This window comes from Phallusia mammillata, chromosome 6 (genome assembly GCF_965637545.1).
Source record: "Phallusia mammillata chromosome 6, kaPhaMamm4.hap1.1, whole genome shotgun sequence".
Lineage (NCBI taxonomy): Eukaryota > Metazoa > Chordata > Ascidiacea > Phlebobranchia > Ascidiidae > Phallusia > Phallusia mammillata.
Window position 1 is genome coordinate 612,519 of NC_137257.1, and position 27,813 is coordinate 640,331.

Genomic DNA, 27,813 nt, shown 5'->3' on the forward strand with positions numbered 1-27,813 from the left:
TACCATCAGAAATCCGGTTGTAATACGGAAAATTGCACAACATAATATTTGCGTCACAGTATATCAAATAATGTGAAATATTCGGGGCACAAAGTAACAATTTCAGCGAAACATGCATTTATATTAATCTGCTGGTGATATTAATGAAAGGATCGACTTGTATTTCAATGTTTTATGATGACGTAAACAGAACACTCCGATTGTTCATAACAATGCGGATGTTCTAAATCCCACCCACTACATAAATACGCTTGCATACTTGTAACGTAACGAAATAGAAAGGCAGAAAAAAATGACAAAGAAAATTACACAATCAATGAGATTTGGCAAAATAACTAATTTGTCAAAACTGGAAACTCATTCACAAAACCCAATGTTTAAATGGGTACTACCCCCAATCAGCTACGTTTGCAGATTTATATTTCAAAGGATTTAAAGCAATTAAGCGTTTAATCGACTTTTAGGCAAAAAAGCGTCGCAATCAAGCAAACCAAATCGGAGACAACTGAAAAAAGAACATTCTGTTCTTTATCGTTGACATTTTTCACTGCACGTTTTTTTACGAACGGTCCAAACTTTAACCTCAATAATACACCAACACAAGTAGACGATGCGAATATTTTAGTAGAACTGCATCGCGTGAAGGAATTGGTGAATTACAACACAACACAACTTAACAACCTTGCACATTGGAAGGGAGCGCCGTGGTTGCCATGGTAACCCAAGGGATCATGTCTCCAAAGTTATAGTGATTTTACATTGGTCTGGTTTTTAGTGATTTTGACTGCACAACTGACTGCACAAAGTTCGTTCGTCAAACCCGCTTTCGAGTGTTGAAACTTGTACCCCTGTGAAAATAACTATGGCACACAAAAATCATAAAATAATTCAACCTTCCAATAAGTCCTCATCGTCGTCGTCATGATACGAAGAAACTTGCTTCTCTCCCCCAACCCCTGGTGCCCGGGATTTACCCGAAGCCGGTTTGTCCTTGAGAAACGGCAGAAGGTCATCACTGTCGCTTTCCTCGAACGGATTTGGGCTTCGACGTTTCGATTTGTTCCGATGCGGTTTGGGGGCTTTCCCGCGTTTCGAGGTCTTTACGTCAACATCCGGGACTGCGAACAAATCGTTGGGCTCGTCTGTCTCCGCAGCGCCACCTATGGACGAGAGAGGGACCGCGGAGGCTGAAGGTTAAAACACGAAATTAAAAGTTGTACTTGATACTAAGAAGCTTGACTACTTTGACAACGCTATTCAACGCAAATCACTAGTGCGCTTGGTACTTGCATAGGAAATTATATATTGCTGGTAACTCATTTCAAAGCGACAAAGGTCGCAAATAGCGCAGGTAACCTTTTTGATGCGAGAAAACTCGTAGTTAGTGCGACGTAAATTAAAAATGCTGTACCTAGGCCATATGTTAATGCTTGAGAGCCCGGCTGATTCTGCGTAACGCCTTAATGGGCCTGGCGTGCTATGATTTACTTTCATTTAAAAGTTAAAACTTCCCTTAGTAACACTATACACGTGGGTTGAAACAATAAAGCTCATCTCACCTGCAGTATCAGTAGATCCATGCATTCTCTGTCCTCCTCCCAACAAACTTGTCTCCTGCTGCATCTGCAAGTCGCCTACGTCATCAAACAATGACGTACCTTCATCGTAATCGTCATCACCACTCTGTCACACAAATATATGAAAAATCTCAAAGTTACAGTCTGCGTGTGTAAACAAAATAAAAATTTTGGTTGATTGTTTTGTGGTCCACAGTCGATAAAAACATTTGTTTGGGGCATGGAATTTATTTAACAGCCATCATGACAATGAAGTCAGTGGCATTAATTTGTTTTGCAAAACAAACATATGTACGGACATGTGAACAAAAGCTTAGCATTGGTGACAGATTCTTTTATTTGTGACTGGACAACTGCTTTTACACGGTATTTAGTTTTTGGTCTGTGGACAACATAAAAGCAAATGGTGTAGGCATGAACACTTCTGCATCTGATAGGAATCATGGCAATGAGCTAGTCAGCGGTATTGTGAGTTATTTTGTCTCCTTGAAATGTTTCAAACTTGGATTGATTGTGCATAAAAGGAATACCGCAGCACATATTTGTCAACATTATCCATTTAAAATCCCCTTTAGGTAAACCCCCCATCCCAACACCCACCCTGATATATCGATAACTGGGATCGCTTCCCCCAAAACCGAGGATCCTCTTCACCGACATCCGGAACGATCTCCTCCTCCCGGCGTTGTGGAAGATCAGGATGAGGAGACAGATGAGAGCGAGGGAGCCGAACACCGCCGTTACTATGACAACAGAGTCGCTGTGCTTGTCCGCCACCTCGTGGACATCGGTTTGCGTCTTTGTCGGGGAAGCAGAAGATGATGGGGAGACTGCTGTGTCTGTTCTGAAATATAAGAGAAAGATGTGTTACAAAGTTGTGTTGGAATAAGATTGTGCAAAAAGATCTGAATAATTTGCAAAATTAAAAGCAAATTATTTTGGTGTGCAATTTGAGAAGGGCCAGAAAAACTAATTGAGTTTTTAAGTCGAAGTGAGATCGTTTTGTGGGGGGGTTCGGCTGTTTACAAGTACAGTAAACCTCTCGGTTAAACATTTGTCTAAAATAACCGATGTCAATTAACTAAAGCCTTACCACATTACAAATCATTTGTAAGTTTTGTCCGAATTAGTCAAAGATCCGGATTAACCGAGGTTCACCGAAAAGCACTGCACTGGTATCTTACAAAATCTACAAACTTTACGAAGTAGAGGTTTTACAACAAATTTTAACTTACTCCATGACGTCAACGCACATGACGCTCGTATACCACTCGAAGAAATATCCGCATTCCATCGATTCGTAAACAAACACAGGACTGCCCAAGCCACTGGAAACAAATATGCGAATTTAAATCAGATAGATCCGGTTAATAGCATCTTCATAACTCTTGCAATTAACCGGAACATATATTAATTAAGTTTATAGAGCTCTTCTGGCTATTGTTTTTTATACCGACGTTTCGACGTCCTATACAAATTGCCTTCATCAGGTTAAATAACACTGAATGCGACTAGTACAGTGCACCATAAACGAAGGGGAAATAATTAAACAAAATCACGTCACAAAGCAACGAAAACACTGCGCGATAACGACAAAATTGGGTCGAAACGTCGGAATAAAAATAAATTTGCCAGAAGAGCTTTATAAACGAGCTTATATATATTAACTAACGTTAAGACTAGATTTGTATTCACCATGCAATAAACCGGATTGCGATTAACCGGAGTCTTCCGTATGGACACGATCAAAACGTTACTTGAGTTTTAGATACAAGTTTACTTTATTAAACAACTTTTTTTGTAGCAAACGAACCCGTATGGAGAACATCGTAGAGATAAGAGAGAGTGACTTTTCTTGGCCGGATCTTTACCGCAGCTGTTATTTGATTTAAATGTTACCTCCAAAGTTTCGTCTGCAAAACACGTGATCAATTTAGCTGAAGGACAAATAAGTTTCAGTGTATTTTATAATTTAAACTGGCAGTGGACGCAAGTTCAAATCCCAACGCTTTTAAATAAGGTTGATTCTCGCGTAAACCAACAACTTTTTGTCGATTGTTATTAACATTCGTGTAGTTATCCATTGCAGCGTCTAGTCACCTGTTAGCTGGTGGAGTATTACAAATGAGAATCGGCTGGCATCGATTGTTGCCGAGTTGTGCGTACAAGAATTACGGTGTAAAAACAAACTACGGTGTGCCAGATATAAAGCACTGAGCTAAATCAAGCCGGGTCATCCATCACTTGCAATGCGAGAAAGGGTGGGCTAGTAAAAGTCTATACTGCGGTGGGATTCGAACCCACGACAGTAGCTTATCCGAGGCTGTCGTGTACCAAGTATTGTTAAAAGATAAACGAAACATATTCGGTACAATATTATCTGTCAGTTCTTACCCGACATAACGTATGTAGGAGGTGGATTTAGAGCCCCTAGTGGTCTAGTAAAGTCGCCGTCCGGGTTGTACTGACACACGGTGACGCCCTTGCCACATTTGCCCCCCGCGCGCCCCTTGAAGTCGACGATATACTCGTATCGGGTCGGGTGGTTCCCCTCCTGTCGCATGTCGCCACTCGCAATCCAACTTCTGTGGAAAAAGTTAATTATTATGTTACGTTTATAGAGCTGGTGGCTTGTGCGAGTGAAAACAATGGTGATGTTTAGAAGCAGCCAATAAACTATCGACCCTCAGTCATCAGCATAGAGCTATAAGAGGAACTCAAACGTCTTTTTAAATTGTTTGTATCTTACATAGAAACACAAAGCACCTTTTAATGTCTCTGTATATTTAGAGTCAACTTTCCTTTGCAAATTTGTATTTTTCAATTAAACCCGTCGATTTGATAATTTTCGACATTTTGATCAGTTTAGCCATAGTTGGTTTAAATATTATTTCAAAACATTTCTAATAAAATTCGTGTAACAAGTCAATCTCGTACCTTCTCAGCAGAGGGGAAATATCAATGTTGGCACTGGATTTCGGGTCCACAAATTTTCCCTCACTTACTGCAACTTTCACTGGTTCGTTTTCACAAGCGATGCGGGTTTGCCAGTCGATGTGAAAAGTGCAACTATCCTGAGAAAGTCTACCACAAAAATAAGGTACAACACCCAATTAGTACTAGCTTCGGTACAAGTTGATGAAATAATTCGACGTAGTACTTTAGAATAGACCTCATTAAGACATAGACCAGTGGTTCCCAACCGGGAAGAAATTTAAAAATTCCGGGGAGGAATTTACTTTAATTTTTACATGTGGTTTGTAAATAGACACTTTAGCTCTGGGAATATAACCTGTCAAGCTGATAAAAGAGCCAAATTTGTAATGTAATTTCTATTGTTTAGCATTTACTAAACAGCCTTTTGGGGAAGAGTAAAAATGTTTTTGTAAAGGGAGGAATTCGTCGTTAAAGGTTGGGAACCACTGACATAGAAGACTATGGTGGATTAAAATTAGACCAAGGCTACATTAACGAGTAAAATATTAAAGGTTTAAAAGTTAACCTTTTGAAAGTCGGTTTTGCGCTGATGGAAGGATTGCAAGTGAGAGAAATTTCAACTGACGCCAATTTATCCGGGTCTGTGCAGATTCCCTTCTCTCCTTTCGAATAACGAACCATTAACTTGTTCTTTGACTCTACCGTGATGGATTGAGTTGAAAGGACGCCAATGTTTTGAATCTTAAAAATACGGAAGGTTTTAACAAAAGTTTCAACCAAATTTATCAACAGAAAAGTAATCACCTTTTGTGAAGATTGCAGCTTTCTACAAAGTGTAGCGTTTTCAGCACATTTGCTCTCTGCCATATTCCGACACAGATTCAAGTAATATCTGCAAATATATTTTACACGTGTTGTATAATTGTCAGGAGGTTATTTACTGTGGAGCAGTATATCGCCATCCATAGGCAGACTTTGACAACTAGATTTCAAATTAGATTAGAATAAAATTAGAGTATCTCACTTTTTACAAATTAGACTAGAACTAGAAAAAGCGCCATTTTGCTCTAATCTGTCCAATTAGACAATTAGACTTATCTAGTTGTCCAAGTTCATCTGCGGGACTTCAACTCACCTGTTCCCGTCGTTATCAGGGAAGGTCCACGCGTGAGTGAGAGATGAGAGAAGGGAAAGATCGTAAGTTGCTCCACTCCCAGAATCCGTCACAAAGCAACTGTGATGAAAGATAGAAAAATGTATATGAGTTATATATAATATGGGGATGGACCAAAACTGAAAATGTTCTGTTTGGTCGAGCACCGAGCATCTCACTTAATATTGGTTCTCGGCTGAGCACTCTCGGTGCATTGTGACGTCACAAACATTCCCAATCGATCCATGCTAGTTTTGTAGCTACACAAGGTTTCTTACGTCACCAGCGGTGTTTAAGCTGTACAGGCCCCAGAAGTAAGCATTTTTGTTCTTGGATACCCTTTCGAACACTAGTTACGTATGTTATCAGGGCAGAAATATGGTTTAATGCTCGGGTCAGTTTGTGCAAGGGCTCGGCCGAGCACTGAGCATCAAAAACAGCGATGCTCGGTACCGAGTACTCTAGTATGGCTCGATTCGGCCCTTTCCTACTAAATTACCTTGTAACGTGTGTAAAGCACCCGTGTTCTTTCAAGGCCGACTGAAACGGCTTTACTTTTTTGTTACAAATTAAAGTAGGCTCTGCAAATTTAGTTTATTTTTGTGCGTGAAGCAGTTATGGTTTTAATGTTTTGCAACACATTACAGTAAACAAACGCATCTTGAAAACACATTTAAAGTAGTTTTCCACTTGAAATGACTGCATGACAAGCTTATTTTTACGACTTATTTTCAAGCTATTTTGCTTGTCCCCAGTTCCAGCAGTTTTATCTGTGCAACATTTTCAAATCAAGTTTAAGTTGTCAATTACCTTTTGGTGGGTGGGAGACACACATGTGGTGTCGGCCAATAAATCAAATACCGACAAATATTTCCCTTTGCAATAACAGTTGGAGGATTCGATTCTGGGTTCCGATCGCAGCGAAGCATTATCCAAGTCTCACTGTTGCCTGAACCTAAAAGTCAAAAGGTCAAAATATTTTTTTATTTTTTATTTATAAATTTTTGATGGTTTCTTGTTGTAGAATTTTTTAGCCCGAATAGGATTAGTTTATTTCGTTTTTATCCTGACAATTGAACGCTTGTAAGGTTTTTCTGCTACATTTTTGATGAACTGTTTGTGTTATGAAACGCTATACACGGATCTGTTCATAAGTTTAATGGTGAAAATAACGGCCCAAATAGACGCAAAAAGCGACATGCTTTATATTCCAAACGTTTCGGCAAAATGTTCATGCCATCATCAGTGATATGATTGTATTACACTTAAATAAGCCAATAATATAACATATATTATTTATTACTAACCTATTTGGCATTTTTCACCATTTGTGTATTTCACTTGTACAGGAATTTGATCAGATCCACTTGCAGATATTTCTTGAGTAGAAGTTTTGCCCAGTGAAGAACTTGCACCGTCAGCAGAAATACGACACACTGATGAGTCAGCACAATTTGAAGTGGGAAGGGAATGACACAGCGATATTTGGTATGTCCCGGATGTAGTGGTCACCTGTGAAGATGGAGGTTGAAGATGAGGTGGTTTAGGGACTAAAGGGTTAACCAGTGGGGCTATGGAGTCGAACAAAACAGATAGCAAATGTTCATAACTATATCTACCATCTGTGAAAGTATTATTCAAATACATTAAACCAGGAGTCGACAACCCCTGGCACGCAAGGTGGTTTTTAATGTCACGCCACTGATTTGCGTGTTTATATTGAAGTAACAATTACCTGTTACACTGCTTGTTTATAGTTTTTATCATGTCATTGTCTTAAAATTCAGCCTTACATGCACAAAACACTCTGCTTTCTCGTTATTATTGATATCTGCTGGCACGAACCACCATTATTTTGACAATCGTTGGCACGCGAGGTCATTAACACATGGAAATAACAAGTAAATTGGCACGCGTCGCCTAAAAGGTTGCCGACCCCTGCATCAAACCTTTCGTCGTTAATTCCACAGGAGAAAAATCCAGAGTTAACCATATCAAGGTGCCTCACCAGTGAAACTATTCCGTCAGTACGTTAATTTCCGTAAAGTTAGAACAAAAAATGAACCATAAGAGTCGCTCTAGAAACTCACAGCAAATACTCACATTGATAGGTTTGATCCTGGACAGGTCAAACACATTGTGCTGCTGATCAGTGAATGAGCAACTTTTATCCGGAACTTCGGGTTTCTTGTCCAGACAAACTACGTCAGTCGGCCACTCGAAGAGGTAAACGCAGTCATCCGTGACCGTCGTCAAGCGGGGATAACCCTAAACAAAGAATCAGTGGCTTTAGGCAAAAATGTGGTTATCAACAATTCGTTGCACTTCAACAAATTACTGTCAATGCAACAAGAGAGAACTAAGGGAATAATATGAGCACAACACTGGTAACTAGGGATGCGCCGAGCCGAGCCAGAACACGAGTATTCGGTACCGAGCATCACTGTTTTTCATGCTCAATGCTCGGCCGAGCAGTTGCACAAACTGACCCGAGCATTAAATTTGCATATTCATGCCCTGCTAACATACGTAACTAGTGTTCTAAAGGGTGTTTATAAACAAAAACGAATGGTTATTCAAATGCACTAGATGGTGGAAAAACGCGTACTTTATGGGCATGTACAGCTTAAAAAAACACCGCCCGTGACGTAAGAGACCTTGTAGAGCTAAAACGTAGAAAGAGGGATTTTTTGTGACGTCATAATGCATCGAGCGTGCTCGGCCAAACAGAACATTTACTGCTTTGGCACATCCCTACTGGTAAGATTAGCAATAACTAGTGGAACAGAACTTTAACAACTTAAGTACACGACCCACGGTTGTAAAATCCTAACCAGAAACAAACAAGCCAATATATTCGTGTAAAACATGACGTTTTAACAGCAACTTGTGTCATTCTGAAATGAATGAATGTAAAACCAAAAAGCAAGTAAGAAGGGCTAGTACGTGCAAGAATAGGAGGTAAAAACGTGATAACATGTGACTATTTAATCTTATATCAGTGCTATCTGTGAAAGTTTTTGGCTTGTTTGTTTCTAGTTAGCATTAACCAAATGAGATTTAAAATTCGAAATTTGCACTTCTTATTGCAGTGATTCTGAAACTTTGATTTTTAACATGCATAATTTATTTCTCACCTTTCCTGCTGTGGACAAACATGTGAAGATGATTCTTGTTGAAATATTCGAAGTTGGATGAGATTCACAAACTCTTCCAGTTAAATATTCCAACCCGACCGATCCATTTGTGTAGAAAACATGTCGCTTGGTTGGATCGATGTAGCCGAGTGACTGTTAAAACATTTACATGTTTAAATAGATCAATTGAAAACGAGTATGCAGAAAACATTTTTTCAAATTCATTGAACAATAGCAGGAGTCTCTACCATATCTCGCTGAACAGCTGTGGCCCTTAAATGTCTTAATTCAGGACATTAAATTATTAAACAAACATTAAGAAATAAGAAAGTTTATTGAAAAACAAGCTTTGTAATAAATATACAAAACAAATGTATTTCATAAACATATATTTAAAAAACCCTGATCCAATCCTTAGCACATCAAGCCAGAAGCATTAGTGTGTTTCCATCAACAACAAAATTCACATGTTAAAAAAATTCTGATGATGTAAACATTTCAGCAAGGTGGCCCATTAAAAGACCCCTGACCAGCGTAAGCAGTTGTAAATGTTACAAGACCTACCTGTGGTTTAGTTCCATTCTTTGCAGCGCACACTGAAGCCCCAGCTGGACAATTAATGCCATGGATCGGTTCCAATGGTCGGCAGACATTAATGAAGTAAACCGTCCTATCTCCTTCATCGCCCGATACTGCCAGGTAGTGGCCAGATTCCGATATTAGACTCGACAAGTCGAATACTCGAGGCACTGAAAAATATATGGGACAGTTGAATGTTGAATCTAAGTTGAGAGAAGTAACACATTTAATCAGTGATCATCGACATGTGATGGCTACTATTACAAACACTGAATGTCGGCACCAAGGTATTGACATATTCTCATTATATATAACAACATGAGTGCCAAGCTTACCCAGTCCTTCCATACTGACAACAGCACATGGATATTGCAGTTCACAAGCCAGATGTGTGTGCCATGAGAAGTAATAACTGCACGTCTCCTTATCTTCACCAACATACACAGGAGAAGTAGCAGGAGTTGTTGGTTGCTGGAGGTGTGGAGCAGTAGATCGGTGACACACAAAACTGATTGTTGTCGATTGTCTGCAACAAACAAAAAAGAATCCTACGATTGTCTTCAACAAACAAAAAAGAATCCTATGATTGTCTCATACAAAGTAGTTAATTGTTTACTTTACAACAATATATGTAGGAGTTACTTGGCTTCTTGAAAACCCAAAGCTATTAAATTTAATCCGCAACCATCTTGTTGGTGAAAATTTTACCCAAAATAAAATTTTAAGTAACAATAATATAAAAAGTAAAAATTACAAATAAGAGAATATATTTTTGAAAAGCTGACAAGAACGCATGACTTTAAAGGAAAAACAAGTTTTTTTTCCACTGGCAAAACCGACAATTACTTATAATACTGGAAAAACTGGAAATTTGACAGTTAAACTTTGAACTATGCTGCCATGAGATTAATCAAACTTGGTTTCATCCCCAGCATTTCCACTTACTTGTATTTATTATCTGCTTCACACACTGCACCATCCGAATAATGCAGAGATAAAGATCCTTCGCTGTAGTGGAGCTGGCTTGAAGCTTGCCCAGCCGAGATGTAAGGGCCTTGACGAAGTTTCGCCAAACAACTTCCTAAAAGTAAAAGTTGCAAACTTGTGTAAACATTAAGTTCACAAATATGTAATTTTTTTACTAGAAATTCACTAGATATCTTTTCAAAAAACTGTCATATAAACAGGAATTCAGAACGTTGCTTAGTTGGTAAAGCGCGAGTCCCGGAAAGACTCCTGTCGAGGGTTCGAATCCAACGGCAGGCTACTTTTTTCTAGTCTGTGCCTTGTCATGTGGCCTTTAATAAGTCTGGCATGCTATGATGTGTGGAATTTAGAGTAAAATATTTTCATGTCCCCATAAAAATTGAAGATTTGACGGGAAATTTGAACAACTTTAGGGGGTTAAGTTTTGGATAGTTTGCACTTCAACATAATCCATGTATGTCACCTGTTCCATCAGGACAATCATGTTTGTTCAACTTGCGACAAACATTTATGTGAAAGAATCTTCCATCATAAGTGTTGACCTCGATATCAGAAGTTGATCCAAGACTTGATAAGTTGAAAGAATGATCTAAACGCAAACAAGTTGTCCATAAAATAATTTTATGTTTGTTTAATAAAGATTAAACATTAAAACATTTTTTAAACAATAAACAGTGTTTTTGCTGAAAAACTTCGCACTAAAAATGTCAGTTTTGCATTTAGTTTGGCCAATTACTTATTCTTTAAATGTCATGCAAAAATAACTAAAAAATGTGTTTTATGGAATTGTCAAAATAAGTGTTCTAAATAAACTCGTACTATGCTGGGTATTAAGATAATTACATATATTAACCAAAACTAGAAACAATATCGTTGAAACAAATTAAACATCGCCAACAGTGTTTTAGCTGAAAAAAATTGCACAAACTTAACACGTTTGCGTTTTAGTTAGGCCATTATCTTATTCTTTTTAAACCAATCATACACTTAAAGCACAAATAATCAGGCAATTTTCAACATACGTGTTCTGACAAATAAATAGATTACGATGGGTGTTTCAAATGTTACGACAAGAATAACCCAAACTTGAAACAGGTTCAGTGAAACAAATCAAACTTAACATGAATGTAAACTTAAAGTGCTTACTTTTTTCTTCTTTCATTCACAATTCATACATAAATTCACCATATACAAGTAGATAGGGGTCTTTATTGTTATACATGTGCTCTGAAGCAAAAATAAATTGAATTGAATGTAAACACACACACTAACCAGTAGCAGGATTAACAGCAGTGCAAGGCTTAAGCTCATCTCCCTTAGAAGAAGTTTGGCTTCCCACAGAACAAGCGGCTCTGGTTGCCCACAACATTTGAACAGTGCATGTGTCAGTTGTTATGACGACCGGCGTGGTTTCCATGGCAGCATCGGCCTTGCATTGAAACGTGATCACGGTTGAGTAGTTTTTCGAAGGGTCGCTTTCACACTTGTCTCCACCGTTGTAAACCAACCGCATGGTGTCGCCGTTGAACTCCGGACCGTCAGTCACTTTTCCAAGGCTCATATATCTACGAAATGACAGTAGTAAAAAACTTCATAGTTTTAAGAGCTTACTTAATCAAAAACAAAATTGAACTTAGTAGTGAAAATAACGGCCCAAATAGACGTAAAAAGCGACATGACTTAAAATGCCATTCTCTGTACTTACTTGTTTCCATTCTTCACACAAGCAGCAGCGTAAGGCGGACAAGTAACACCTGGTTGGTGCAGCAAGGTTCGGCATACGTTGATGTAGTAGGAGCGCCCTCCAGTGTCACCTCTGGTCGATGCTTGATAATTGGAAGTTGCCGAGGAGAGAGTTGAAAGGTCAAACTCTTCACCAAAGTTGTGGCTGGAAATAAACAAGTAAAGTAATCGAGAAAATATTCAGTTTGTCAGCAGGAAAACGGTCTAACATTCAATAATCAGTTTTGGTACAACAAATCTTATTAACAGTTCATGATACAGAAGAAAAATGGATAGAACATGCTATGCTACAAACTCCTTGGTAACATTTGCATAAACTTTTATTCAACTCAGTTAAGTTACAGTAGTTTTGGATAAATTTAAGCATGATTTGCTGATCAAAAATCTACAAACGTTTTGTTTTAAAAAGGAATTCGTGTGACAAATACAATATCAAAACTTCAACAAATTAAATTCAAGTTTCAGCACCGTTAATATAAAAAGGCAACTTTGCAAGTATGGAGGTTTACACTTGGCTCAACAATTATCAACATTCAACACAATCTTACGTTGCTGTGCAGGGGACGATTTTGATTGGTGGACAGACTTTGGCAGTTGGCCAATCAAAATGGTAGGTGCAGTCAGCTGATTCGTTGATGAATGTTGGGATTCCATTTGATGAAGCTGTGTTGTCTTCATGATTGCAGGTGAATCGGAAGATCGATGATCGGTTGAACTGATTGTTGTGGCACGGTTCACCTGTGTAGTGTTAAAACACAATAAATAAGAAGCACATTAACCCAGTGGTGCACACCGGGGAGGAATTTTAAAACTTTAGGGGAGGATTTTACTTTGATTTGTACATGTGCTTTGTAAGTAGTCACTTTAGCTCTGGAAATATAACCAGTTAAGTTGATAAAAAAAAGACCCAGTTTCAAATGATCTTTGTATGGTTTAGCATCTACTATGTAGTATATTGGGAAGGGGTAAAAACATTTTGAATTGTTAAGGAAGGAAACCGTCGAAACAGTTTGGGAGCCACTGCTTCAACCAATCAATCATCACACTTTAAATCACAATGTACTGAATCAAATTTGCACCAAATATTACCAAATAAAGCATAACACTTGCACCTTAAAACGCACTCACCACCCAAATATTTCAGTGTTACAACTCCATCTTGGTAAGTTAGATTAGTGCTAGGAATTCCCGCTCGATGCATTTGCTCTCCGACCTTTTTAACCTGACACGAACCCGACCCAACACATTCCCCGGTCGCTTGTTTCAGTTTAGAACAAATGTTAACGTTGAAATTCCATTCATCACCTGCAGAAAAAAATAAAAGATTTTCAGCTTTAATGTCAAAAATAACTAGAAAGATGGCTTTCCTACATATTACCAAATGTCTATATTCTATGTCCTATTCAACAATTTACTAAATATACTTTAAGGGAAAGTGACCTATGAATATCCACTGAAATAAATATGTCTGAAAATTAAAAGCAATTTGACATAAAAGTTTGCATATCATAAAAAACAGTGTTTGTAATTTATATTTGATCTGGATCTAAATTGTCAAACAGTTTCATAGAATTGCAAAATGAGCTGTGATCTAAGTATACTATGCACGGTTTTAAAATCAGAGCCAAACGAATTCCGATGACCTGATGATTACAAATGAAATGCTCGAGACATAGTCATGCTTTATACACAAATATTGGCTCTGATGTTTTTTACCTAGCTAAGATCTAGGTTTAGCTAAGAACTTGGCACAAAACTTTGCCCATTATAAAACAACAGTGTTTGAAATTCAGATTTAATCAGGACTTTAATTTTCAAACAATTCCGTATAATTGCAAAATTTGCTGAAATCTCTGTTTATAAGATTTCTATCTTACCAGCTGGCACTAAATAATCAGTGGCTTTGTTCAACGACGAGAGGTCGAAGGTCATGTGATAAAGTGGGTCGGTCACTGTGCAGTTGTAACCTTTGACCTCTTTCACAGGACAAGCTGCAGGGGTCAACCAGGTAAAGAGAAATTCACACGGGTCACCATTAGGTTGCAACACAGGGGAAGCACCTATTTCTTGGGAGCATTGAAAAATGATTCTGTGGAGTTGGAACATTTAGTTTGAGCAACTATCAAAGCACTATGGTTTACTACAAAAACAGTTTTGTTGCAAATACACTTTATACTAATAGTTCATTGTGTAAAAGTTTAAAAGTGAACAATATAAAGCTACATGAAACCCCGGTTAAACCTGATTCGGTTAATCCAGATCTTCGCCTAACTCTTACAAAACTCAAGGTACAAATGATTTGCAATGTGGTAAGTCTTTAACTAATTGACATCGGTTAATCTGGGTATTTTTTTTCCAAACAGATCTGGATTAACCGAAGTTTACTGTATTTCTCTTTTCCAAGCAAAATTTTAACAAATCAAACATATATTCAGTAAATACCTACCAAAAAACTTTTTATAACTTGGTTTAATACACAGCAAGCTAAGAACGAACTCAAACATTTTACCGTGTTGAATATCGCCGCTTGGTGTCACTCTTACAAATATCGCCCCCCATGTATGTGATGCTGACTGCCGACCCTTGACCTTGGTTACTAACAGCCTCTGGGTTTGATTGGACAAGCCCGAGGTTATGACCTTTGAACTTTCCACTGTCCAGTTGCTCGACAAAACAGGCTCCAAAACCAGAACCTGAAACAGTAAACAAATCTTAATTTACAGTAATTAGGAACAGGAATAGGAGCATAGTAGTGCAGTGTTCCCAATCGAGGAATTTTAAGACTTGGAATTTACTTTAATTTTTGCATGTGGTTGGTAAATAAACACTTTAGCTCTGGGAATATAACCTGTAAAGCTTGACAAAAGACCCAATTTTAAATGATCTTTGTATGGTTTAGCATCTACTATGTAGTATATTAGGGAGGAATGAAAATGTTTTGAATTGTTAAGGTAAGGATTTGACCCTAAAGTTTGAGAACCACTAAACTAGTAGTTTTATGACAAATTTTGATAACGAAGTCAAATTTCAAGCACACAGTTTGTCATACAAAGATCATAAAAATTAGGACGCAGCAAAACAATTAACAACAATTTAATATTAATCTTGCATAAAACTTGTCTTTCAAAAAGCCCAAGACTTTCGTTCTCAGAGGTGTGGTTTGAATTTACTGGCATAAGTTCAGGTTTCGATTTAGCTTGCACAGCCAACTATCACAAATTATTTTGGACTTGTTAAACTTTTCCTGATCACAGTATTTCACCTGTGCAGCCATCAACAGGTGGCAGTGGACGACAAACACTAAGATAAAAACTTCGATGGTGGTCGTCAACAAATGTCCACGGTTTGATGGATTCGGATAACGGAGTCAAATCAAACTGGTTTCCAAAATCATCTGCAAAACATTATTTCAATCTTAGACCATCACTCCACAGTAGCTTAACATGCCAGAAAAGATAAAAAAAGAAATCCCAATGGTTAGTGAGGCATGTTGGTAGTAAAGTCAATGCAGTAGACAATAAGTTTTGCTTGAATAATTGCAAGTTTGGACCACTATACATGGATCCGTTCGTAAGTTTAATGATAAAATAACTGTTACTGCCATTATCAGTGATATCACTTTTCTGACATATTATTTGGGCTGTTATTTTCCTCATTAAACTTCAAGTTATAACTCTCTGGAATTTATACTTGGTATTTTTTCAAAGTAATTGTGTGGGTCGTCAGTAAAAACATGTGAAAACCACAAATCAAGTGAGTATTATTTGTCAAAACAGACAAGTCAAGAACACTGGCTCATGTTTTTCTTTTCTTTTTCATTTTTTAGTTCAGTGGCAAACACCACTCACCTGTCACAAGGCAATCCACCGGGTGGGGTTGACAAGCCAGCGATGTTTGAAAGTCAAATAAAACATAATTGCTTCCAACTGTATTTAACGTAGGTTTCCCTTTCGCAATCACCGGGTTACAAATAAATGAGATTTTGTAAAATTCAAAACCAGTTGTTACGGCTCTGCAACAAATAAATTGGGGCATGAATAAATTTGCAAATACAATGCCATGTTATGCAAGGGATGAATAACAAGTAGTTATCAAACCAAAATTAATACAAACCTTTTTCTACAACGGTTCAGTTTTACGTTTAATTTTCTTGCCTATATTGCACTTACAAGTTTGCTGTTTTTTTGTGTGTCAAATAAAAAAGCAATGGCAAATGACTAACATATTTGCAACAAAGTTAATTAAAGCAACAAGCATAATGTTTTGGACAAAACTTTCCAGTAAAAAGGTTCAAATCAGAAATGTTAAAAAAGTACTACAACGTTTGAAAGTTTTATATCTGCTACATCAGCTTTACCTCCTTGTGTATTTGATTGACAAACTTCCGTCGTCGGAATATGTAGGAGCGGTATGACTCAGCATATTTTGTGTGAAATTATCCGCAGCAAGTTTTTTACAAGCGGCAAAATTAGCCGAGTCAGAAGTCTTACAATCGGTGACGTTTCCACAAACGTTGATCTGAAATAGAGAAAGTCATTAGGACATAAAACATCAGAAACAACTGGAGTGCAGATAAGAAGGTTTCAAACAAGCATTAGCTGGATGCAGTTTCAAAAACAAATGTCTTTGATGTTCACAGTTGGTTAACCAAAAACAAAATTGCTATTAAAATAGCACACAAGTTAAAAATTCTGAAGTCCATCAAAACTATTGTCGTCATCACTGAAATTAAACAACTGTGCTTATGTAGGAATCATCCTAACCAACGTGTGTCATTACAGATGATGCTAGTTGCGGATAATATGCACTATATAATAAACTAAAGCTTTCATAACACTTACATCAGTCTGTGTATTTTGTGATGAAGTTTATGTATCAAATTGCATGAAAGATAACTCAGACTGGTTTAAGTGTATTGATAGCTTCAGTTTAGTATAGTCAGTGAAATTTTGGCTATTTAATTGCATATTAACACAAGATAAACAAGCAAAGCCAAAATACATCAACCAAGCATCCATTTATTACATGTTACACAAAATACTCAACCCACCTCATATGTTCCCTGCGTCCCCGTAACAACATACGGGTTGGCAGCGTCACGCACGAGTGGTTGCAGATTGAACATGTGCTGTGAGTTTTTACTGGAAACTTCACATTCTGTTTTATTTCCAGTGTTAGAAGTTATAATACAAGCAGCCTCAGTATCCCACATGAATGTGGCAGAACATGCGGTGCTCGAGAGAAATCTGTGGGAAAATTTTCAAGTAACTTAATTTGCCACCAAATATGTCAACCATCTTAGCAGTTTTCCTAAAATAGTAGCAACCAGTCTTATACACTTTAATGCACAAAGAGATATTTTTTACACATAAGAATACATAATACATGACTAGTTAATATGGTTTATCGAGTTTTTCCAAACATTTTTCAACATAACATTTGAGACTTTTCTGATCATTGAATCCACATTTAATTTCACTATCAACAACATTAGTTTCCAAGCAACAAAAAATATCAGTGCTAAAAAAATGGTCAAACAAACAGCAGATATAAAAGCTGAGCCAATGTTATTGGTTTGAAAAATTCTCCTCATTATCATTGATGCATTCAGATTGTGGGAGAAAACAAATCTTACCTTGGTGAACTGGTGAGAGCACCTTTCTGGCAGACAAAATGAATGTTGGTGACAAACTTTCCGGCTTTTCCTCCGTCAACGCACGAACTTCCGTTTGCATACTTCAGTAACAAGTGACCTGGACTCTCGATGACAGGCGGCGAAGTCGGACGACCGAGACTCGACACCCCAATTCGCTCCTGTAACGAAGAATCAAATTACCATCTAGAACAATTGTGAAAATGGTTGCCAGCTTGACTAAAACCAAATTCATATTTCTCATTTTTGTTATGTTTTGACAATTTAGGTTTTAATGTGCTAAAACACATAATTCAACAATGATCAACTGTGAGAAAACTCATAATTAAAGTTTAACTTTGCGAGATAATTTGCCAAAAATGCTAGGAAAACAAAATGTGCATTAAATCTTGTTTAGTATTCACCTGTCCTTGTGCATCAATAGTGGTCTGACATGCTCCAGCGAGTGCATCGCACCCAGTTTCACCGCTGCCCTGAACCTCGTTCACAGGTCGACAAACATTCAAGTAATATTTTTTACGTGGCTGCAAAAAAACAAACACTGTGGTTGGCTTTATGATCACAGTATACTGCTATAGAGAAGAGAGTAGTACATATTATAATGCACTTGTAAACAAAATCTGCCTGAAATATTTAATAGTATTTAAAAAATAAAGTTTCTGAGAAACTGTATAATTGATTGCACAAATAAAATGATTCCTATTTATCAATGTAAATATTGATTTTTAGATCTCAAGCCTTTGTAAATTGAATATTTTCAACAATTGGTCTTGCACAGAAATCACCAAAAACAAGAAACAAGTTACGAAACATCCCAAACTCCCAACCTGTCCATCCTGGCTGTCTCCCATCACCGTCCAATTTTCATCCTCATCATCTTCTGATTTAGCGAGGCTCGATAGATCGTACTGATCACCTGACGATGGGTCGGTCGCCATGCATTGTGTTGATGCGGCAGGACAAACATATGATGTGTACCTACAAATGTGTTGTGTTGTGCGGTTGAAAGGCTGTGTTGTTAAGATGTCAACTTATAGCTTTAATATACTAATAACACAAGCTAGTAGCCACACAAGCATGTTATGTTTTGTGTTTTTATGCTTTTGTCGACTTGTTTTAAGACATGCCATTGTCCTGACGAGGGTGTCTCATATGGGATGTTGAAACGTCAGTAGTATATAAAAACTGCTGGAAGAGCGATATTGGTTACCACTGACAATACTTTGACGACAAAACATAGCACTATATTGGGCAAATCATGGAGAACTCTGATATATGGAAACAATAAATATAAGATTCTAAATTGGCAGAATAATTCGATTCCTTTTAGGACAAATTTGACAAAAAGGAGGTTAGGCCAAAACAATAGAAAAGTGTTTCATCAATGTTAAACTTGAATATGTACAAATTAAATCAACAATCATATTTTTCTGACCAGTTAAACAGATATGTGTAATTTCCTTCGCTGACAAACTGTGGATGACCGGCTCCAGCCTTTGTGTCACATAGAAATGATATTTGGGTGGAGCGGTTGTGAAGATGATTTCTATAAGAGTCTCCGTCTTTGTACAGCAGTTTTACAAATCCATTGTAGTAGGTAAGAACTTCTGCATACAAAATATAAACAGTATTTTTTCCTGAGTTTGATATAAAGGGCGTACCTATCATCTCATATATTATACCACTTAAGCTATCATGAGATATTAACCTAAAAGTGTATCAAAGTGTTTTACTAACATTTGTAAATACCAATGAAAGCAAAACCTCAAATTTTTCTATTTTAGGCCAGCAACAGGTCTACTTAAAATTTCTTCAATTAAACGATCAACAAAACATAAAATACTCATGGTTTGAACAACACACTAATCTTCCAGAAGTTTTTACACCAACAACAGTTTAATAAACTGTCTCAAGCACTTAATTTAACAATCTTAATAAATGACAATTTCAACTAACGTGAGCTTTGTCCGGTGGTGTAGGCATGTTTTTCCCCTCTCTGTTCCACCTGGCAAGTTGCAGGGCGACCAGTCTTGTCGTTGTTATTGCATGGAGTACCCGACAACTTGTCACACACGTTCAAGAAATAATCATATTGAGCAGTTGACACCTGAATTATGTGAAAAATTTGTTTGCAATTTATTTTTGTGTGTCACTTCTATACAGTGGTGGGATTCAAATTCAGCCTGTTCTATCACAAAAGTCATATTTTGCAGTCGGTTCTGTTACAAAAAGTCCATTGACAGTAACCAGTAATGCCAACCGGTTTGCTGATCTCATAAAATTTCGTGAGACGGTTCTATAGAAGCGGTGCGAACCGGCTGAATCCCACCACTAGTTTAGTTGTATCAAAAACATACACACAAGTTGCTAAAGGACCTGACATACCAAAGCAAGGTAAAGCATAAGTAACATGGCAAGCAAAATGAATAAAATTACAAAGTATCAAACATTTGAGACAAGATTACATGACTTTGTGTTACCATAAACAACTAATAAAGTTACAACATTTTACCACATACCAAGCAAGCTCAGCAAAAACTGTTTAAAACGTTGCAAGGTTTAAACAAAAAATCCCTGTTTAAAACGTTGCAAGGTTTCAAACTGCACCTTGTACATTGGCTCCTTGGTAGATTTTGTCAAACGCCGGAGGTCGAAGGTCAGTCCTGATTCTTCATCTGACACAATGCAGTTGTCACCAGTTACGGCTTTCATCAGACAAGCTGCTGCCGTGTACCAAGTTAAGTGGAGATTACAACCGTCACTCGACATGTATTTCACCACTGGACTGCCTTCCAAATCACCTTTATATGTGAAAATATATGTAGTGTATTTGTAAGCAGTGTTGGGATTCAGCCGGTTAGCACTGGTTTTATACAACTGTCTCACGAAATTTTATGAGATGAGCGAACCGGTTAGCATTACTGGTTACTAGGGATGGGCCAAAACTGCAAATGTTCTAATTCACCTTCACATGTGAAAAATAAATGCATGAGGTTAATGAGTGAAATTAACATTAAACAAACATAAAATAAGACTGTGATAACGACATAGAGGTAATTCAGCAAAGAGCTCTGGAAGTGGCTTGAGATTAAATTTAAGCTTGCAACATTAGCCTTTCCAGGGCATGACGTAGTGCTGTTAATTCAGCCAGTATAGCATGGTTAAGTGAACACAAAAAACACCTTAAGTTCACGAATGCATGGGATTCAAGGTTGTTCTGGATCCATCTAGCATAGTTAAGGTTACATAACTACTCATATCATTAGTAGAAAGTCTTGTTCTTAAAATGAAATTTCCATGTTATGTGTTTACCTGCTCTACAATACAATGTGATTGTTGTTGTTCGGCCAACTCCAGTTTCTGGGCAATTTTCACCAGACGAATAAATTAAAATAAGTTTGTTGTTCTGAAATAAAAATAAAGCTTTTAACCTTGTCAAGTGGTCTTTTAAAAACAAACACAAATTTTCAGCATGATAATATTGTGAATTTATCTATTTATCTTATCTCACAAAAACACTGCTTGCTTGGCAACAATTAAGTTCAATTTACTTAAACTGCCATATTTTAATCCAGGGTTATTTAATACACTATTATGCCTTGATGCGATGTTCAGGGGTAATTGCAATTTTGCCATTTACACTGGAGAATAAATATATTCCATACCTGTCTTGTGATGTTATAATGAGCAAACGACCCAAACGAAACATGTTTACTTCCTGAGATTCGGCAAACAGCGGAACCAGCGAGGCACGAATTTGTCACTTGATCCCGGAGTATTTCACTACAAAGAAAATTAGGGAACAGTTTGATAAAGACACCAAGAACCAGAAAATAAGTACTACACAAATCTCATAGTTTAAGTTAACTATAATTTTGTTCAAGGCAACTCTATAACAGCATGTTTATGAACAGCAATCAATAGAGCTTTGAAAAGCAGCCTGTATACAAAAAAGGGAAAATATGCCAACATTTAAGCAACACTTTCGATTGTTACATAAATGTGTACATAGCAAGTATGTCAACATTTCAAAAAAATTTTTGATGTAAAACTTTTGTGTGCATTGCTACGGAGAGAATCACGTACATGCACGTGAAAACATATAGCAGTGTGATTTAATTTTTTTTCATTTCAACTCACCCACAAACATTGACAAAATATCTCGGTTGTGTTACGCCACTTTTTACATCGCTCCTTAACGCTTCCCAATTCTCATCACCTCCACCTGAAAATAAGAGGTTAAATATCAGGAAAAACTAATCTTTTTACCACAATGTAAATATTCTGAAACTTGCCTTGTATTTTGGTCAAAGGTGAAAGGTCAAATGTTTGACCTTGACTGTCGGTCACATGACAAACAGGTTGACTAACACAGGCGTACTCAGTTTGCCAGTCGAAGTAATAAACACAATGAAGTTCATGGTTAAAAGTTGGTTGACCAACTCCTGTGGAACAAACAAACAAATTGACACGTTTATACTTAAACTTAGGCATGAAGTAAATTGTACCTAACATGTTTAAGAAGTTTTCATGCAGCAACACATTTTGTCATCAAATTATTGTGGTATTGTTTGTGTTAAGCATCAATTTCAAGAAATAAAATACACAGTGGACAACATAAACAACAGAACACACTCTTTTTGACCCTTTGCTCAAACATAATGTTTGTTACAAAAGCAAAGCAACATTCGGATACAATTAAGTCAGCTTCAGACTGTACACAGTGTTTTGGCCTTGATCTGTATGTACATTATGCAGATAAAGTATGTTATTTGTATGATTTACCATAAAACAGGCAACTCAAACTAGAAAAATTGATACACAAATTGCTAGAAAAGCTAGGCCAGTTTATACAGCACTTACAAACAGCCATTTATACGTAAATCTTTTCAACTATGGAGAAAAATAAAATGGAAACATTCTTTGTATTGTTAAAGGGAACATTTGTCCATAGTAATTGTGCCAACCTGCCGTTTTGTTGCAATGAAACACAATTATCGATCTTCTACGAAGTCCGTTACTGTTACATCGTCCTCCATTTTTGTATGTGATCGAGAGTTGCTCGTCAATGTACTGAACTTGATAATCAGCAGATGAACCAGCGTTGTAACCAGATTCACCAACTGTACAACAAAATATGTTTTTTCAACAAATTTGTCGTTTAACTGGTGTAATGCTAAACAAAATACTAGTTGTTGTTTCAAGAACTTGTATTTTTGCTGACGTTTGCCCACCAGAACGGTAGGGCTTCTTCAGAGCAATGAATGATATATTGCAAACACACAAGCGAAATGGATACGAAAAAATAATGGTCTGAGAATATTATTAACCTATGTAACCCCTAAATGTCAACAGCACAAAACAAATCACTTGTTAGATACACAAATTACTTAAACAGCAGCAGACAATCAGTGCTAGTGAAATCTTTATTTGTATTCGTGAAACAAAAACATTAATTTTGAGGGCCTAAGTCAGTTTTCATCTTTTTCAAGTAGAATTATTTGTAAGATTTTATTGTTTTTGCAGCATGATTTGGAAACCCCAAACTGTTTCTTCACATACCAGCTTGGCAAACCCCGATTTCAGTTGTTGCGCTCGTGTCACCAGCTGAACATGGAACATGGATTCTGTCACAAACATTCAGGAAATAGGATGTTTGAGAAGCAGAGCCTCCGTTACTGATTGAAACAGTATCTGCAAAATAAAACCAACGTCAGTATTATTTTCCTGTTTAATGATTTTACACAGTTTTACACTATGTCAATGAGGTTGCAGACACTGTTTGTTTTTGTTGGGACACTAAATGATGCAAAATATTTAGTTGGATACAAAACATGTTCAAATTCCTCACACAACAATTATAATACAAAAGTATCAAGCCAATAAATGATAAGCTGCAGGCAGTGCACAATGTTACAACCTACAGGCTGAAAAGCCATATCCCACAAATTCACACTGCTTAGTAATAACACCATTCTGAGCTAAAAATACAATAAGAGGTTATTGCCATAGTAACAACTTACACTTAGTTGTTGAGGTTAAAGGTGAAAGGTCAAGCTCTATTCCATGCCGTTGTATATCCAACCCACATTTATTGCTTGTAACAAAATCAGCCGGACAAGCTGCTTCTGTCCACCATTCCACTGTGTATTGGCAGTTTAATGAACTGGTAAGGATAGGAGCTCTAAAGTGCAAGGATTTAATAAAACATATTGCTAAATACATAAATAAGGAATGTAAAGTAGGGGTTCTTAATCTTTTATTTATTTGTTGATTAGTTTAAAAAAATATGATGCAAAAAGACAATATGGCTTTCGCAACTAGGGTTGAAATTACTTTTGTAAAAAGTATTTTTTTTGCATAACTTTGTAAAACACAAATTTGCTGGTAATGTAAATTATATCTATTGTATTTAAACAGTCATATGGTTTGGTTTTCAAACATGAGTTGTATGGATGTTAGATTGTTCATGCCACACAATACAATAAATAGGTTACTAACAATTTCCTGAAAGGTTTGGCCAGACACAGCTAAACAGTTGGCTTGTCTATTGCAAAACTGCTCGTCACATGATGGTAGTCACATGACTCAAACTAACAAAGTTTTGACAAACGAGGAAGACTGACGTTTTTCTTAGAATAAAATCCAACTTTAGAATAAAATGCATTAAAAAACAAGTTAGGTACGTAAGACACTGACTTAAATCTAACTTTAATAAAAACCAAAATGGTGCGCTTGTTTCCGCTTGTATATTATATTATATTTTTACTGATGATGACAAAATTTGTTTTTGTCTAAATGACTGTTTAATAAAATAAATACATTTTATTCTACATCGCTGGCAATTGGGTTTTTAATAAAACTTAACAAGGTTTTGGTAAAATGTTTTTATTGAAGTCACCTTTCAGAATTAAAAACTTGATTTAATTGAAAATAATTTCTGCTTTGAAAACATGCAGCACATATTGGTTGGTAAGTTAGTACAACAATCCTAGTATGATTAATCACAAACATCTTTAACTCTAGTTGTACAAAGTCTCTTACTTGCTTCCCCCTCGAGTATTTCCCGGACAAACAAAAGTTACGATGACTTGTGGAGAAAAACTTGAACAACTTGAAGGTTTTGCAGACCCTGGTTGTGATTCGTATTTTAACACAAGTCTGAAAAGTAAAACAGAACATTGATTCATGTGAGTATTTTCAAAAAGTATTTTTAAGTATTTAAGTGTCCTACAGAGAATAGCTGTCTACATCACAAGCCAGTGCAAAATGCCATAAATATTTCTTGCCAAGTAGGATGTTAAAATCACTTGTAGTAAAGTTGTGCGACATTGCAGCAAAACTGCATGAAAAGGGTCTTTAACGGGCTTCTCAAACTGTGGGTCGCAACCCAAATTGGGGTCGCAAAAATGATTTTGGGGTCACAAAACAACATGTGTTATTATGTCATTGTCACAATAAATGGTATACATGCGTAAATTTATTGTTTAAACATCATTTATGTGTATAGGCTATACCCATCAAGGGGTCACATAGATATGTCTTTTCTAAAATGGGGTCGCAGAGCAAGAAAGTTTGAGAAGCCTTGTTTTACACAATCAAACAACATTGGACACAAATCAGAGTAACAAGTGTACCGGTTTTCGTTCGTTATATTCACAGCAGAAGCAGGAATCCCAACTGCATATGAATGTCCATCCTTCACTAAACAACCAGCAGCTTCTTGTGGACAATCACCAAGCATGGAATGCATTTCATCACCTTGTACTGTCTTAATGTCACGACAAACATTTATATAAAGTCCATCAGTTGTTTGGCCACTGGAGGAAGGGTCAGTGATAAAGTAACCTCCAACCTACAAAAGATCATCAAAAAATGTTGCTGATTTGTTTTAGCAGAAACCTTTTGAATCTGGCATAACAATTTTAGATTTCTTGTTTTCATATGCATGCTTCAAATTTCATACATGTTTCAAATTCTTTTAGTAGAAAACCTTTGTACAAGGGGGCCCAAAGTAACAGATTGATTCCACAAACATATACTTCAGTTGGAAAAAAATCCAAATTAACTTACTTTTTTAATCAGACTGTTTAGATCCCGTTTCTTATCATCGGTATCATATCCATAGCAACGCACTTCCTTTGTGGCATCATATTCGGATGGTCGACAGACTAAACTTGTTTCCCAGAGGAAATCAACGCTGCATCCGTCAGCTGAAATAACTTCTGGTGAGCCCTGCGTGAAAACAAAACATATTTACAAGTGAAAAAAGACAGTAAACTTGGATACATCTAAAAGTGTTTTTTAAAGACACATAGAGTAAACCTTGGTTAATCTGGACCCGCTTGTACCTCAAGGTTTGTCCGAATTAGACAAAGATCCAAGCTGTCTCAACTGAGGTTTACATTTTACATATTAGGCATAAACCCTTGGATGACTTATCTAAGTTTACCTAATAGTAGCGTTTACATCATGTTTGATTTTTGTATTTTCCCTCATACTGCATCTCTGGTAACTATAACAATGCACCCAAAGTTGAAATGAAAAGAAACAAATTTGACATAACATGACCGCAAACTTCTGTCCAGTTCGTGCACAGCAGATCTTTGATAATAACTCCATAGTTGGCAAGATTAAACTTACCAGAGTAGTTGCACACTCAAATGTGATGCTGCTTCTATATGAATATTCTGTTGTATTAGTTGTGCAGTGTCTTGTTGTGTTGTACTCCAAGTAAAATGTTACAGCATCATCTGATGTTGCAACTATTGAAGGTGGTTTGTCAAAATCACCCAACGATAAACCTGTAAGTACAGAGTAATGTTAATAGATTCTTCTAGACAGTGGTGGGATTCAGCCGATTCGCACCTGTTCTTTAGAACCGTCTAACGAAATTTTATGAGATCAGCGAACCGGTTATCATTACTGGTTACTGTCAATGGACTTTTTGTAACAGAACCGGCTGACAAATATGCCTTTTGTGATGGAATCGGGTGACAAAATATTCCCACCACCGCTTGTAGAAGTCAACCATTCATACATGTTTATGTACACTGTCACAAATATTAACACAACCCTCAGCACAAAATGTTCTGTTTAGGTACAAAATAAAAACATAGTTTGCATAAACTTGGATCATTTTTTTCTCACAGATCGGCTGTTATAACTTCATAACTTTAGGAGAATTTAGAACAACAGTGCAATGCTACTTAAACTCAAACAAAACTAATACTAAACTTTAGACTGGTGTTTTATCAATCTGTTAAGATAAAAAATAAGCCAAGTTAACACATTTTTTTATCATTACATCAATTTACACTAAGGTATCAGATAAAAAGCGAACCTGTGCCTGTTGTGGATTTCTTCAAACAGACAGAACTGGTTCCAGTGCAAAAAGAGTTTGGCAATGAAGAACAAAGATTGAGATAATAAATGTTTGTTGAACCATCATTGTTTTTATGATGAACCTCCCAAATACTATGAAGATACAATAAACAAATATAAATTATAAAATCTACACAATCACTGATGATGGCATGAGCATTTGCTAAAATGTTCGAGCAATAAAGTATGTTGCTTTTTACTTCTATTTGGGCCGTTATTTTCACCATTAAATTTATGAACAGATCCGAGATATTAATGACATTTTTTTTTTGTCAAATCATAAGTTCTAAAGCTGGTTGTAACTTGTCTAGAACAAATGTTTAAAATTGGTTAGATGTAAATTTAGTACAGGAATATGGTGTTTTTGGGCACTTTGTGGAAGTATTTCTTAAAAAGTTAGTTAATTTGAGTGTGGTAAATTTCATAAGTTGGTAGGAAATATTTTGTGGCAAACCTTACCCTTGTAAATCTGTTAAATTCCTTCCATGAACATTGCTGCAACTTTGAAATATTGCGTTTCCCTCCGTAAAAGTCAACAAGATTAGATTTGTTGCAAACAAACACAAAAACGTTGCAAGTTTTTGCATCGTGAAATTATTGCATTTAATTGCACTAATGACGTTTAACCATCACCTAAGCATCTAGAATTACCAAAAACACTTT

General features: G+C 36.7%; 1 protein-coding gene across 2 annotated transcripts; it reads right to left on the reverse strand.

Moving 5' to 3' along the window:
• On the reverse strand, positions 1 to 27,810 carry LOC145232211 (cation-independent mannose-6-phosphate receptor-like). 2 transcript variants are annotated; one of them, XM_080096755.1, is made up of 47 exons: positions 27,610 to 27,810; positions 27,110 to 27,243; positions 26,410 to 26,570; positions 25,840 to 26,001; positions 25,404 to 25,621; positions 24,811 to 24,927; positions 23,790 to 23,950; positions 23,329 to 23,460; positions 22,734 to 22,889; positions 22,062 to 22,211; positions 21,907 to 21,991; positions 21,432 to 21,549; positions 21,079 to 21,172; positions 20,374 to 20,567; positions 19,723 to 19,873; positions 19,202 to 19,373; positions 18,594 to 18,744; positions 18,171 to 18,290; positions 17,749 to 17,927; positions 17,164 to 17,359; positions 16,471 to 16,631; positions 15,962 to 16,125; positions 15,376 to 15,507; positions 14,623 to 14,806; positions 13,991 to 14,202; positions 13,242 to 13,418; positions 12,662 to 12,851; positions 12,076 to 12,258; positions 11,643 to 11,935; positions 10,834 to 10,959; positions 10,329 to 10,464; positions 9,719 to 9,909; positions 9,369 to 9,553; positions 8,805 to 8,957; positions 7,771 to 7,935; positions 6,975 to 7,179; positions 6,478 to 6,622; positions 5,650 to 5,748; positions 5,319 to 5,406; positions 5,080 to 5,255; positions 4,515 to 4,661; positions 3,972 to 4,162; positions 3,391 to 3,490; positions 2,813 to 2,905; positions 2,178 to 2,421; positions 1,560 to 1,683; positions 1 to 1,160 (listed from the first exon to the last, which is right to left on the reverse strand). In XM_080096755.1, exons 1-47 carry the CDS (start codon positions 27,735 to 27,737, stop codon positions 889 to 891), a joined length of 7,515 nt encoding a protein of 2,504 aa, XP_079952881.1. In that variant the 5' UTR covers positions 27,738 to 27,810; the 3' UTR covers positions 1 to 888. The 2 variants fall into 2 exon arrangements, with proteins under 2 accessions (XP_079952881.1, XP_079952880.1); XM_080096754.1 differs by having other exon boundaries at positions 1 to 1,187.
• Between the last annotated feature and the right edge of the window lie 3 nt (positions 27,811 to 27,813).